Source organism: Coregonus lavaretus (assembly GCF_964263955.1).
Source record: "Coregonus lavaretus genome assembly, chromosome: 26".
NCBI lineage: Eukaryota > Metazoa > Chordata > Actinopteri > Salmoniformes > Salmonidae > Coregonus > Coregonus lavaretus.
Window position 1 is genome coordinate 14794828 of NC_140013.1, and position 15740 is coordinate 14810567.

At 37.8% G+C, this 15740-nt stretch overlaps 1 protein-coding gene and 1 long non-coding RNA gene across 2 annotated transcripts; one reads left to right on the plus strand and one right to left on the minus strand.

The window, feature by feature from the left end:
• The first annotated feature begins 717 nt into the window (after nt 1–717).
• Nucleotides 718–3969, plus strand: LOC311101254 (B-cell CLL/lymphoma 7 protein family member B-B-like). Its single transcript, XM_084142374.1, has 6 exons — nt 718–873; nt 1352–1427; nt 1558–1645; nt 1870–2040; nt 2235–2338; nt 2480–3969. Exons 1-6 carry the CDS (start codon nt 782–784, stop codon nt 2549–2551), a joined length of 603 nt encoding a protein of 200 aa, XP_083998500.1. The 5' UTR covers nt 718–781; the 3' UTR covers nt 2552–3969.
• Nucleotides 3970–5901: 1932 nt separating this feature from the next.
• On the minus strand, nt 5902–9382 carry LOC311101292. The gene is made up of 5 exons (XR_014609908.1): nt 9306–9382; nt 9146–9215; nt 7308–7347; nt 6723–6839; nt 5902–6569 (listed from the first exon to the last, which is right to left on the minus strand). It is a non-coding gene; the product is annotated as an uncharacterized lncRNA (long non-coding RNA).
• Nucleotides 9383–15740: the final 6358 nt, after the last annotated feature.

Sequence of the window (15740 nt, forward strand, 5' to 3'; positions counted from 1 at the left end):
ACCCTGCTGATTGAGCCTGCCAACCAATATTTGTTTGCTCCAGAGCTCACCGGAACTGAGTACCGGCACCTAAAATGTTCTACTGCTTCAGTTCCTGCACCTCTGTTAGAATATTGTCTTAAAACTATTGCAGAGTTCCTGCACCTAAATATAAACAGTACCGGCACACAAAATGAGTACCAACACCAATTTCAGTCCAAGTCAAGCACTGGTTTGCTCAATAGAACCAAGCTTACAAATGCATGCCATATCAGTGTTTATTGGTCAGTGCTACCCTCTGCAAGACTAAAAAGATAGGCCCATAATAACACATACTTTGGCCATATGATTGATAGCAGGCAGGGCGGGAGCTCCAGCTGTACATAATTGGATTTCATCACTCCTTTTCTATTGTAGTTTATTCATCCCCCTCACTTCCTCTCATACCCAAGGATTGTCATCCCTTTCAATCTGGTAGTGAACTTTGTAAATCATTTGCAAATCAACTTCGTAAAATCATATAATGAACTTCATGTAAGTCATTATGTTTGTTATTTATGGGGTTAAAATATCCACATATCCATCATTTCCGTCATAACAACCTATTATTTTACTGTCAATGGGAATGTGATGACGTCAGTTCAAAGATGACGGGAGGATGAAGAAAACAGACAAACCAACCACTAGGAAAAGAGAATGGGTGTTAAAACCTCGCGAGAATATTAGCCTATTGGAAGAGTAGGCACACTGCAAGTTTGGAGTTGCAAGAAAAGACATCTCCAAAAAGTAACAACGACTAAAGATGTCCGGACGATCAGGTCGCGCGGAGACACGAAGTCGTGCTAAAGATGACATTAAAAAGGTGCTGGCAGCAATTGAAAAAGTGCGTAAATGGTAAGTAAAACCGCGGGGATTATGTAAATGAAATGTAAACATCTGCAACGCCACACAACAAACTTCACTCGGAAAATATTAGGAGGGTTGGTGAATGACTGAAACAACAGCCAATGGAGAGACTGGGCTGCCGAAGCCCGGTAATTCTATGGGCGGGACTAACGGATTTTTTAACAATCTGTCAAAATGGCTACACTTGTCCACATGTTGTTACGCATTCTGATATAACTGTGTGACCCACATTGAAAATATATCCATCGTCCATCTGAGCAGTTTCCTTCGGCGAGGTTCAGGAATATTAGGCAGAAAATGCACTTGCACATATAAATAAAATAATCTCACACATAGGCTATTTACATAGCCTAGCCCTATGCATAGACACCAATAAATGAGCCAACGTCAGCAGAATCTTTGGTTCATGCTTTGTATTACTGAATGTAGTAGACGTATTCTCTGTTCTATTACATTTCATTTTCAGGGAGAAGAAGTGGGTAACAGTGGGAGACACATCCCTACGCATATTCAAGTGGGTGCCTGTGACAGACACTAAACAGGTATGTTATCTTATAATAGATGACTGCCTCTGGCCATTATATGGTTCATTAATTAATTTAATGAGTTTGTGTATGGAACAACCACACTATGCTGGCTCTATTTTACTCTCTCTCTCCTTCTCTCTTTCAGATATACCGGAGCAAATCCATAACAGGGGAGGTTCGAGGTCTAAAAGATGTGGTGTTGGAAAACACCAGCTCTACCTTGGATTTCCAAGGTGAGGCACTGACTGACTATGAGAAGCACAAGCAGCACTGTGTTTGGAGCAGGTTTTACAGCACTGCAATACTCTTAATAACAGGGTTTGGGGAAATTCCATGGAAATTCACTCAATGCAGATTTAAAAAATGTAACATACTTTTTAATTGGAATTTTAATTTACCTCCTGAATTGAAAATTATTGACTCGAAACCAAGACTGCTCCTGTTCTCTTCACCGCAGATGAATGCAGCAACCAGAGTTTCCTGTCTGATGTTTACCAGCCCAAAATGGACAGCAGCAGCTCCAGCTCCCAGCATGCCAGTGAGGCAGTCAGTCCTCTCCCCCACACTACAACCCTCCGCACGACCGAAGACGCTCAACCACCCATGCTGGGCCAGGAGAGTGTGGACGGTACAGTTGGCCTAGCATACTACACCATCACAGTGTTTCCCATGTAGGGCGAGGAGCTTTTCCAGACCCTGTAACCTGACTAGGAAAAACTCAGGGCCCTAGTTATTATGTCACTAATGTAACTGAGGTATACTCTATTGGCTATATTACAGTTAATATCTCAATGCCTTTTAAGTGTTTCACTCTATATGCAGAACCGGCCCAGCCAGCACATGAAGTTGCTGATGAGCCTCCTACATTGATCAAAGAGGACCTGGTTTTGCCCCTTGGTGTCAGAGTAAGAGCTCCATGCACAGAGGTAAGTCATTTTCTATATTAATAAAGGATATGACAATGTTTTTTTTTTTAATCAATTTTTTTTTGCTGCAAAAAAGTTGTGATTGGTAATTGCTTCAGCTCTTAATAATAACATGAAAGAAATCACCAATATTTCTAACAGGAAGAAGAGGAAGGATCAGGAGCCCCTCCACTGAAGAAAGTTTGCACTGAAAAAAAGTCTGTACTGAGATAACTAGTTGACTGGATGGACATGCATGCAACCTATGCACTCTCTCTTTATTGAAGGCTTCAAATGGGACATACGAGTAACTGCCAAAATAATGGAAACACTTGAGTAAATGAGGGATACAAAGTATATTGAAAGCAGGTGCTTCCATACAGGTGTGGTTCCTGAGTTAATTAAGCAATTAACATCCCATCGGGCTTAGGGTCATGTATAAAAATGCTGGACAGGCCATTATTATGGCCATTCTTTTGGCTACCATGGAAATGCCCCCATAGTACTGTATGACAAAACATCAAATGATGCAATTTCTTGTGGAAGAATGGTGTCGCCGCCTTCCGATAGAGTTCCAGACACTTGTAGAATCTATGCCAAGGTGCATTGAAGCTGTTCTGGCTCGTGTTGGCCCAACGCCCTATTAAGACACTTCATGTTGGTGTTTACTTTATTTTGGCAGTTATATGTACGTTGTCCTCTGTAGCTCCGCTGGTAGAGCACGGCGCTTGTAACGCCAGGGTAGTGGGTTCGATCCCCGGGACCACCAATACACAAAAATGTATGCACGCATGACTGTAAGTCGCTTTGGATAAAAGCGTCTGCTAAATGGCTTATTATTATTATTATTATTATTATAGATTATTATAAAATATACATTTATGTTAGTCAAGTAATTACAAATGGAATACATTTAAAAAGAAAGTTTAAGTTATTGTTTTAACAGTTTTAAGTTGTTTTTTAAATACAATTTTACTTTCTCAACTTTGAAAGGAATGTTAAGCCGTTTAATGCGTTACACTGTACATAAAGTCGTGCTCACAGAAAGTGCCTATCGCTCTGAAATATACACTATTTATTTTCTGTCAGCCAAGTGTCTCATATTATGCTATTCGTATAAATTGCACAGATATAAATGATTATGGCCCCTATTCAATCAAATCGGTTTGTTAATTCTGAGGGATGAAGTTGAGCATATGTTAATCAATATTCTGTAGAGTTTTTTTTGTTTCACTCTGTTAGCACTGTTTAAAAAAAAAAAAAGTTTTTATCCAAGCAGCAAAGGAAGTATGACGGAAACCTATTACGGTCACTGGATTTGATTGAATATGGGCTGAAGTTTTTGAAATCATTTTTTACATTTGTACTCCGCTTTGCAAATAAGATTAGAAAACTGTTTGTCATGTCTATCCTTTTTGATATACTGTATCTTGCTTGTTACATTTTCATAGGGCATTGGATGTGACTGGCATAGCATGAGTTTGAATGGTGAACAAGGTTGAAAAGTAGTTCAAGACCTTTGTGTAAAATACACTTGTATTGTAATTCAGAGATGATTTCTTATGGTCAGGTGGGTATTGCTCTCAAGTGCTGCAAAAGTGCTGCACATGCTGGAATATACCCTTCTCCGTAGTAAAATATGGTTGTCGATATTGTGTTTTCTGTTTGCAGTGTTTTGCATCTTTTGACTCCCATAATCTCAAATAATTGGCAGAAATGTTGTTCACCCTATAGGATGACCACTTGACCTGGTTGCATTTTATCAACACTCTTTCATGGAAATGATCAGATTGCAAATCCATGGCCTTGAGCCCTCAATCTATACATAGAAAGCTTGGGCCGTGACTGGCCATCAGTCTCCAGACTTAGCACTGTGGGTTTTTAAGCAGTCCATGAAATAAACTCATGACACCTGATAGAGATGATAGAATTATTCTTGGTTGAATGTAAAAATCCATGGGAAGTGAGTAACTCCTATCACAGTAGGAAATGTAATTTCAGTATAAATTAGTGTAAAAGGGTGATTTTAGTGTTTTCATTTTTTGTAAATAATACAATTTCCCTGTCATACTAAACATTTTCATCAAAATAAATATTTAATTGCTTGTTATTGAATGTAAGGGATAGTTACATTTACATAACATACCATTTAGCGACTTACAAATTGATAGTTCACTCAAAATATAACCAAAAGTGGATTATAGGGGAATAAGGTGACTTTTCAAAATTGTAATGGATACAATAAGTCTTCAGACAGGGATATTGAATCTAAATGTAAAGGGAAATTATGTTTAAAAAAACACACAAACACATTTATTTCTCTTTCTAGAGGGGCCCAACAATGTCAATATATTTGACAATTATGGGGGTGCCCAGCCCACCCAAGCAATAGAGCAGTGGTTTCCAACTATTTTGGTTACTGTACCACCAACTGAATTTTGATCTGCCAGGAGTACCTCTGAAGTACCCCCTCATGTGCATTCTACCAGTAGGCCTATGGTCTCATGAGTCTTCTCAAGTACCCCCTGTTGATAGTCAAAGTACCCCTGGTTGGGAACCACTGCAATAGATCCCCACAGTGGATGCATCATAATACCCATAAAACCTAGCGGTCAAACAGGGAAATGGTTCCAAACCTTTTTTTTTCACCATTCATTTTTCCCATAGGACATATTAGAACCACTTCAAACAAGGTTTGTGGTTCATGTAGGCTTTCTCTGGCGTGACGTTTTGATAAGAATGTGAATCAATCTCGGACAAGGTGACCTTTAGAAATATATTCAGCTCTATTTACTCTCAGATTCGAAAATGCTAATTAGCATCAAAGTAGACATCATGCAAGACTACAAGCTCCTGCACTTCATTTATAGCTTAGACCTGTGCTGTCAGCTAGATAGCTACTAGCTACCTTGATCCAAAACAAAATATATTGAACATTTTCATTTACTATTATTTGTCTTATTTATGCATTTGGTCTTGTGTCTTGTACAGAATACTATCCTAGTAGCAGTCAGATATTTACAATGTGCCATGAATACTAGGCTATTTTTTTTTGCAAAGAAGCGAGCTAGCTAGCTACCTAAATGATAATAGCAGCATACCCTTATTTTACAAGATCCTCTTCTCCTTCAGCCAGTGGAGGTCTATATTTAATCCCTTATAATTTCTGCCAACTATATGAATGAGGAGAAATCTATTTCAAATTCATGGTGTCAGAATGCACTGCTGTATTAAAGCAATTCAGAACTAACTTGGGGACATGTTCTGTTAAGTCTTGCAAACTCAAAGCGAGATTAATTAATTGCGGAATGTATACATAATCGAGAAATGAAAAAGCATATTTATTTGACAAGAATGCACCAAGTCACCCCATCAATCACCTCAAACACCTGAACTCCAACAATTACATTGTTTTAAAGAAATCAAAATTGTAAACAATACATACATAAGCCTTTTATAAATAACATAAACATCTTACTTAAAGTAAACATTTAATGATTTATTCATCAATGCCACAAACCTGGGACATTGAAGAGAACCATATGAACTATTATTACTATCAGAGAGCGCACAGATTCTTCTGCTTTTCCATTTTAGCAATTAGACCAGCACAAATAACACAAAATGTAAAACAGCATATTGTGATTTTTGGTGGGTGAGTTACAAATGGAGAAACAACTGGATGCGTAAGGTAGGTTTAATATAAAATACTAGGTCAACTCCAGCAGAATGAGAAACAAAACAAGGAAGCCATGCCTAAACCCAGCTATATCAACACCCTTCTTGTCAATTTAATGTTGCTGCTGTCAATTGTGAGCAGCACATTTACCACTGCATTCAGTCTGAACCCCAGAATAAGCAGGAGGACAGCATTACACAGGTGAAAAAAAGGTAGCAAAAACAGTACACCACAATACATTTAAACATGTTACTGAGTCTAGATGTTATCAAATCAGGAGAAGAACAAGTTAAGGAAGCAGCATTGGGAAGATGGGTGAAGGTAGGGTGGGTTTATAGAGATAAGATGGAGAGTTCCAAAATGTTTGAAGTTGAGGGACCATGGGGCATAAAAGGCAATGTGGAATAGGGGGTAGCTAGAGGTATGGTTGGCCATGGAATAAACATAAAATGGGGTGCTGGTGTGCTTCTGCATGCCTTTTAAGTCATTGTCTCAAATATCCGTCCCATGTCCAGTTGTACTCTGGGTCTCAGCGTGTCCCTCAACGTCATTCAAATCGTGGTCATCAAGTGTCTTTGAATCACAAAATTAAAGATGATGAGTGATCACAGGATTTCCACAAATTGAGCCATACACAATACAACTTAAGCATTGAGGACAGCATTTTGTTGACAACCTGGTGGTTTATACTATGTCTACTGTGTGTGAATGATGGAAGAGTCTTACCCCAGCTGTAGGTATGTGGTTATTTACAGTAGGCCTGCACATCAACCAGTACTGGGACCATTGGAGACTTGGGGTGCTTGCTCTCAAAGTGCTGCTTGAATGTCTTCTGGTTTGCATCTATTGTATAAAGGTCAAGTACAACATGGAGGAAGTTAACAATCTGTGGCTTAGATTGAATTCAAAGTTGACACAAATAATCAACTAAGCAATACGATGCAACAAACTACTACACATATTAAAGACTGTACCACACAGGCCAGTACAATAGCCTACACATAGAGAGTAACCTAAAAGCACATACAGTATCAGTCAACAAGTTCAACTGTACCCATAATACAGAATAATGACTTTAAAGGGTGGACAGCTCCAGATATGAATAGCAGAAGTGTGAATAAGCTTTTGTTCCAGCCCAGCTCATACCTGATTACAAAACATAGCCTGTCGTGGTGATTCGTTTGATTATTTAGGTCAGGTGTTAGAGCTGGGCTGGGACAAAACCCTTCACACACTCCTGCTCTTCAGGACCCTGCAATGACTGAAACAGACCAAAGCAGGAGAATAGTGTTCCAGGTTGAAACAGTTTACCTAGTTGAGAGGTAATAAGACTCAGGCACACCCATTGGTTCTGGAATAGAAAAGGTGCAAATAAGGTTTGCAATTTGGTATCAATAACATGACAGTAATTCTACCTAAAAAAACTAACCTGTGAATACCAATTATTTTTAAACCCACCATAGCAGGTAGGACTACATAATGTTACATAACCTTGCCTACTAGCTATTCTAATGATCTGCTGTCCAGAGGGTAACAGCAAACAGATCCATTTATTCCTGTAGTAAAGTAAGCACACTGTTGACTCAAGAGAGGATGATAATCAAGTCCATTTCTGAAACCTCTCAAAAAGCCAGACCAAAATCAGTGGTGTAAAGTACTTAAATAAAAATACTTGAAAGTACTACTTAAGTGTTTTTTTGGGGTATCTGTATTTTACCTTACTATTAAAATTGACAACTTTTACTTTACTACATTCCTAAAGAAAATAATGTACTTTTTACATACATTTTCCCTGACACCCATAATTACTTGTTACATTTTAAATGCTTATCAAGAGAACATCCCTACTGCCTCTGATCTGGAGGACTCACTAAACACATGCTTCTTTTGTAAATGATGTCTGAGTGTTGCAGTGTGCCCCTGGCTATCCGTAAATGTAAAAAAATATATAAATAATGGTGCCATCTGGTTTGCTTAATATAAGGAATTTGAAACTATTTATACTTTTACTACTTACAATCTTATATTTTAGCAATTACATGTACTTTTCATACTTAAGTATATTTAATACCAAATGCTTTTACTGGGTGACTTTCACTTTTACTTGAGTCATTTTCTATTAAGGCATCTTTAATTTTACTGAAGTATGACATTTGGGTACTTTTTCCACCACTGACCAAAATAATACAGCTTGCTAGGGCAACTACAAGTCAAGTAGTAGTTGAAGTAGGTTACCCACCCCTCACCCACTGTCACGATCGTTGAGAGACGGGTCAGACCAAGGTGCAGCGTGGTATGTGTACATATTTATTAATGACGATAAACACTTGACAAAACAACAAAAGTAACGTGAAGCTCAAACAATGGCTACACACTAACAAGCCAAACACGAGTCAAGATCCCACAACTAAGGTAGTTGGCTACCTAAGTATGATCGCCAATCAGAGACAATGAGCGACAGCTGCCTCTGATTGGGAATCACACCCGGCCAAACATAGAAATACACATTCTAGATCCTAAACATAGAATCTAATAACATAGATCTCAACCTGAACTCACACCCTGACCCAACCAACAAGAGTTCTCTAGGTCAGGGCGTGACACCCACAGACACAAACAAACATTATCAAGAACGCCTAGCTTCACCATCTAAGTTAGCTAGTTAGTTAACTACAGGCTTATATATTGATAAAAGCAAAGATTATGGATATACTGACAAGATACACGTCTCTCCACCCTAACAATGGGAGTCGTTGTCCTCAAAGCGGCACGGTGGGCTCTCTCAGCTCCCGCCTATCATTTTTTTGGATTGATGGCTACATCTCATTATTATAATGTTTTTTTAAATATTCGATGAGGGTTGTTGACGTCAACCGCCAGTATTCAATGGAGAGAAATGTGAGGCTACTAGCCTCATGACATGAAAATGCATAGCCATCTCGAGACAACTCCGATGTAAAGTATGTTTTTCTCAAAGAACAGTATCAGTACACTCGTAACAACTTAAGCATTACGAAACTTCTATTAGATCAAATAAACCTCACGTAGCAAATAAGCCATTCATTTTTTTGTTGAGCAAATTCGACACTGTCATTGACCTCTATACAAAAACGCCATGCTTGGTAGCCAAAACAACAAAAAACAACCACCTGCTGGAGGGAGACAGATTTTCTGCAGAGTTGGGCCTCTCTCTTCCTCTTCCTCTCTGATAAAAGTCACCTTGTATGAGAGAGATTTACACAGTTATCAAAACGTCATGTCAGTGTAAGCCTACACAAAACACAGCTGTCACACCCTGATCTGTTTCACCTGTCTTTGTGATTGTCTCCACCCCCCTCCAGGTGTCGCCCATCTTCCCCATTATCCCCAGTGTATTTATACCTGTGTTCTCTGTTTATCTGTTGCCAGTTTGTTTGGTTAAGCCAAGCCGACCAGCGGTTTCCCCTTGCGCCTGTCTTTCGCAAGTTCCTGTTTTGACCATTCTGCCTGCCCTGACCCTGCCTGCCGTTCTGTACCTTGTCACACCACCCTGGATTATTGACATCTGCCTTCCCTGAGCCTGCCTGCCATTCTGTACCTTTTGGACTCTGATCTGGATTACTGACATCTGCCTGCCCTTGACCTGTCGTTTGCCTGCCCCCTGTTTTTGTAATACACTTTTGTTACTTTGACACTGTCTGCATCTGGGTCTTCTCCTGAAACGTGATAACAGCCCTTATTTGAAGTGTTTCTAAAATCCCCTATGGGAAAAATGAATGGCGGAAAATCGATTGGAACCATTTCCGTGTTTGACCGCTAGGTTTTATGAGTATTATGACATACTGTGGTACTCTATTCAAATCCTGATTATGGTACTTACACTGTAGATACAACATTATTTACAGTGGCTGATGGTATTTTACAGTATAGTAGCAGCTGCTATCCACATGCTGCTACAGTACAATATATATTTTTATTTGATTACATATCCCCCGATAATTTTATTTATTAAAAAGGTCTTAAAGTGCCATCTGCATATACCATCGACGGTGGCAGTGTTCAAGAGCATCAAGACCATGATGTAGCATGGGTAAATTGTGACTGACTGACTGATCTACAAATAATATTGAGTAGTTATTTAGGATGCAAGCCAGGTGATTTGTTGATCAGTCAATAGAGCTCACCAGCTTGTAGTCCTAAAACCCGGAAATTAGCTAGGTCTGGTTTGTTCTGCCATCCCTATAGGGAAAATGTATGGCAAAAGAACAGGGTTTGGGAATAAAGGGCCGGAAATAAGGTCTGAGGTTAACACAGGCTTAGGAGATTTTATACGTTTTGTTCTATGAGATAATAGCAGTCAGTTAACATGACCTTTATGAATTATGAAGCCTTTATGTTTTTTTATTACATAAATTCTTCAAAATTCACAAAAAGTGACGTTAGTTGATGAAGATTATCTCATTGGATCTCCTAAAACTGTGTTTACCACAGACTTTATAGAGAGAAATAGTAACGGCGTCTTTTGGTAGTCACTAACTCCGCCATGGTTCGTTGGAGGAAGCCTATGAGGAAAATTAATGGCGTTTTTGTAGGGTTTTGGGATAAACGCTGAAAATAAGGTATGTGGTAAACACAGGCTTAGGAGATCTTATACATTTTGTTCTATCAGGTAATCTTCATCAGCTAATACCAATTTTTGTGATTTTTTTTAAAGAAATTATGTAATAATAAAAAACACATAAATCACATAAAGGCTTCATAATTCATAGAGGTAATGTTAACTGGCTGCTATTGTCTAATAGAACAAAACGTATAAGATCTCCTAAACCTGTATTAACCTCAGACATTATTTAAACGTTTATTCAAAACCCCTATTCCTTCACCCTTCATTTTTTCCATAGGGATGGCTGAACCAAAGATGGTTTAGTATGAAGATATGTAGAAACTGCTTCTCCAATAGAAATCCCTATTCACGCTTGTAGGAGATGTCATGGCGACATTGGCTTGCTAAACTCATGCGCAGAAACACGCCATCGGGTCTAATGGTCGTCCCACGCCATACTGCGCATGTGCAGGCCGTCAACTCAAAGGAACTCCTATATAAAGTTGTTTTTGCGAAAATTAAAACGTGTTAGTTTGTCACTTTCACGAGGTTGGAGTAATAACATGTTCAGCTACTTAAGGCATTGGCTCGAATCTATGTTGTGCCTTTGAATTTCAAGAAAATTAACAACTAAGGACTGATTTTCCACTTCTCTCATTCACTTCTCAAGCCCCAAACTCCGGTCTGGTCCAACTTTTTAAGTTTCACAAGTTTAAGGGATTTATAAAATTTTAACAGTTCAATGAAAAAAACTACAAAATAAGGAATTTTTCCACCCCATTTACATTTGTGAATATAATATTTGGCCAAGAGAATAATAATAATAATAATAATATGCCATTTAGCAGACACTTTTATCCAAAGCGACTTACAGTCATGTTAATAAAATAGTTATGATCGGAATTACAAGGATAAGCATAATGCCATTTAACATCATCAAAGGTAAACATATGTCATTCTGGAGATTTTATACACGACCATTCATTAATTTCAATCCATAGTTCACTAGAATGGCAGCATGAAAAAAATCATTAATTAAATTAATGCTCTATAGATTCTGAATCAGAGGAACAAAAAACACAAGGTATTTTGCCAAAATTGAATCTTTTGTGCAAGAAATCATTAAACAGGTATATTTTTTAATTAGTTTCTTTAACTTTTGGGATAACTGGACAATTAAGGTAAAAGGTAGTCGCTTTTGACCATAGCATGGGTTGGTCACTTCCATAGCAATATATTGAATTATAATCACCAAAAATTACTTAATTAACTGCCAATCATATCCACTTATTGTTGAATTTTTTATCCAAAAGGTTAAAGTCATTCATTTTTCAACTTGGAAAAGTGGGAACAACCTCATAATATAACAAAAAGTTCTTAATAAGTCCAAGTAAAGGAAGTGGAATTGCTTTGCAAACCTTCATATATTCTCTCTGAGTAATAATTACCTAAAATGTACCAATGAACTCATCAAACGGCAGAAACTCCCCAGTGTTGTCTAACAAATCACATACAAAATGAATACCCTTGTCAAAACAAAGGCCTTTGAAAATGGATTTCCTATTAATTTTAATAACTCTATTATTCCAAATCAATGTTTTATGGGGGGAAAAATGGTGCTTGAATATCATTTTCCAGAAACATAAAATTTGCTGGTGAAACTTAGACATTTTCGCAGGTAATTTTGGAGGGTCAAAATCACATTTAATTAGGAATTCAAGTCCACCAAGTTTATTAAACAGACTGTTGGGGATATGATACCACATAGAGGTAGGATTAGACAGACATCATTTCAACCATTTAATTCTAAAAGTACCCACTAACGACTCAAAATCAATAGCCTGTAAACCTCCACGATCATAGTCTTTCACTAATTGAGATTTCCAAATATAATGCGTTTTATTCCTCCAAACAAATCTAAATATAACAGAATTGACTTTTCTGACATTATTAGAAGAAAGAAAAAGGGACTGACTTGGGTAAATGATTCTAGATAAACCATCAGTCTTGGACAAAAGAATACGACCCAAAATTGAGATATCACGTTGCAGCCACTGACTTAATGAAACTCTCATGGAATTAATCCTATTATCGATGTTTAAAGATTCTCTTTCTGAAACGTTTTTAGTGATAACAATTCCTAAATAACAGATATGGAGGCAATGTTGATGGAGTCACACCAATGAATTGGCATGAGATCACATTTGTTAAGGTTGAGGGTCAACCCAGAGGCCATAGAACATTTCTTGATTCTGTCAATAGCCAAGGGAATAGCCGCCCTATCCTTTAGGAAAAGGGCAGTATCATCTGCAAATTGACTGATATTCATATCTTTACCAAAAATGCGGATCCCTTTTAAATTCTCAAATTTGTTAAGAAATACGGCTAGTAAATCTGTGGCTAAAATAAATAAAAGAGGGGAGATTGGACAACCCTGTCTAATTCCTCTAGTAATAGAGAAACGAGGGGATGTGCCATTACTCATAGTCACTGAACTGCTAATATCATTATATATAATCCTTATCACTTTACAGAAATTCTCCCCAAACCCAAAAGTAGAGAGTTCTAAATAAAAAGTTGTGCTCTAAAGTTTCAAAAGCCTTAAAAAAATGTTTTAACAATATAAAGCCATCATCTTCTATGAACTCATTGTAATCTAAAATATCTAAAAACCAATCGTATATGGTTATGAATACTCCTTCCTTTAATGAAGGAGTCCTCTGTAGCTCAGCTGGTAGAGCACGGCGCTTGTAACGCCAGGGTAGTGGGTTCGATCCCCGGGACCACCCATACACAAAAATGTATGCGCGCATGACTGTAAGTCGCTTTGGATAAAAGCGTCTGCTAAATGGCATATTTAATTAAGGCTCATTGAGTTTCACTGATTATATCATCAAGGCCTTTTTGCAGCCTATTGGCATAGACATGGGCTAGTAACTTATAGTCAGTTACCAACAACGTTAATAGTCTCCAATTGTCCAGGTAAAGAGAGTCCCTCTTTGGTTTTGGTATAAGAACTATTAGTCCCTGTCTTAAAGAAGGAGGTAAGATAGCATTAGCAATACCCTCTTTGTAGACCGAAAGCAATAAGACCGAAAGCAATAACCAAAAATGTCGATAGAATTCAGGAGTCAGGCCATCCAGTCCAGGAGATTTACCTATAGGCATTTGTTTAATGGCTTGGTCCAACAGTAATATCTATATCAGAATCACAGAGTTTCTTAAACCTTTCTTCTATAGGCTTAACAGAGTTATTAACTGAATCAAAAAGGAATCCAAGTCGCCTTCCAAAAGATGAGATTGATACAGTGTACTGTAGAAAGAGTGTATTTTCTTATTAATCACTTCAAGATCATCAGATATAGTGTAATTTACGTAAATGGATGAAATACTATTCCTAGTCTGCCTATTCTTCTCCAAATTAAAGAAATAATAAAATAGTGTTTTCTTCACCTTCTCAATCCATTTGGCCTTTGAACGGATGAAGGCACCCTGTGCCTTATCGTTGTATATGTCGTCCAGTTCACATTGGCATTTAGCAAGCTCTGCTTTTTCATCTTCATTTAAATCAAGTTTATTGCTCAGCCTGTTAATATCAACAATAATATCCATCTGCTTGGAGAATCTTTTCCAAGCTAGCATTTTACCAGTAGTGATGGCAAGACATCAAATTCTGAATTTAATAATTTCCCATTTGTTAGTAGAAGAAAGAGCAGCATGGAGACAGGTCTCTCTGATAAGAGCTTTAGACTGTAAACAAAATGACTCATTCTTCAAAAGAAAAGAGTAACATTTCCAGTATGCTTTAGAAAATCTCGTCATTATCAAAACAAAAGGAAAGAATAATGGTCCCTGTTTATTCTAGACAACTATTTTTCTTGGATACTCTTCTGTTCAACATTTATCTTTCCTTTTTATCCTTGAACACCAGGGGTTTACATAACAATACAAAACACAAGGCTATTTTTAGTTTTTGTAAAGATTAATTAATGTCCAATTGTTTTTTTATTTCAAGAGACACATTCCTCAGATGCTGACTTAAAATGTTGGACTTCACAATGGGGTGACAAGATCATTTTTAGCCATGGCTCATCTCATTCTACTGGTGTGGCGTTTTCCAGGTAGTTTTAGAAAGCAGGTGTGATGATGAGGGTCACTGGATAATTATTGTTTTCGAATGTAAAGGGTCACATTCCATATTGGTAAATAGTTATGGTTATACCATACGGTCAAAAAACAATATTCTTCTAACATCTATTAGTAAAGTCTTAACGTAGTTGAAAAACCAATATTCAACCGATAACATTATTGTTGGAGGTGATTATAATGTTGTTTAGAAAATGTGGCCGAACGAACCAGAGGTAAGTCATTTCCGTGTTTTAGGACTACAACAAAGATTTTTTATAAGTAACCCAAGATAGTGACAAATGAACAATTAAAATCAATAAATCGCGTGTCTAAAATTACTTGTCATTTGAAATAATATGTTGACACAACAGCGGTATACTGGGGTTATGAAACTGGCTCCACGACGTTTCATTCTAGAGGAGGGCATCATTTTGAAGTACGGTTGGAAACAATAGAGCCAAAGATTTTTTATAACCAGGATAGACCACAGCTGTCATTTTAAACGCGAACAAATGAGTCATAATGGTAAGAAGCAAGGAGGTGGGCAGAGCCAAGCACGATCTAGAGAGGTCCTATTGGCGCGTACTAGCCTCATTTGCATATGTCCGTCCAGTGAAATATCTGTCTCATTATTCTATCTGTGCTAGACCTCGCCAGTTTGTAGTCACAGATTTAACAATGAGACAGATATTTCAACGGATGTGTAAATGTGATGCATCCGGTTGGCGTTTCCAATCCCTACAATATATGGTGATGAGAGGAAGCCCAGTGCCGGCAGCGGGAGAAGATGGAGCGAGATGGATTTTGGCCGACATTATGCTAATCTTCTCACCGAATAAACATTTAATCTCAATACAGTTTTCTGTTCCCCAAAACGAAAATCTGTTACGAACAGAGTGGACTAAATTTAGTAGATTTTACACTTTGCCAAAGTTTATAAAAAATGTGCGTTGTTTAGAACGAGTGCAAGGGCGAAGTGAGTTATTGCACACGCGCACTGCACAGAGTAGGCGTTCCCTAACGGAAATATGCAA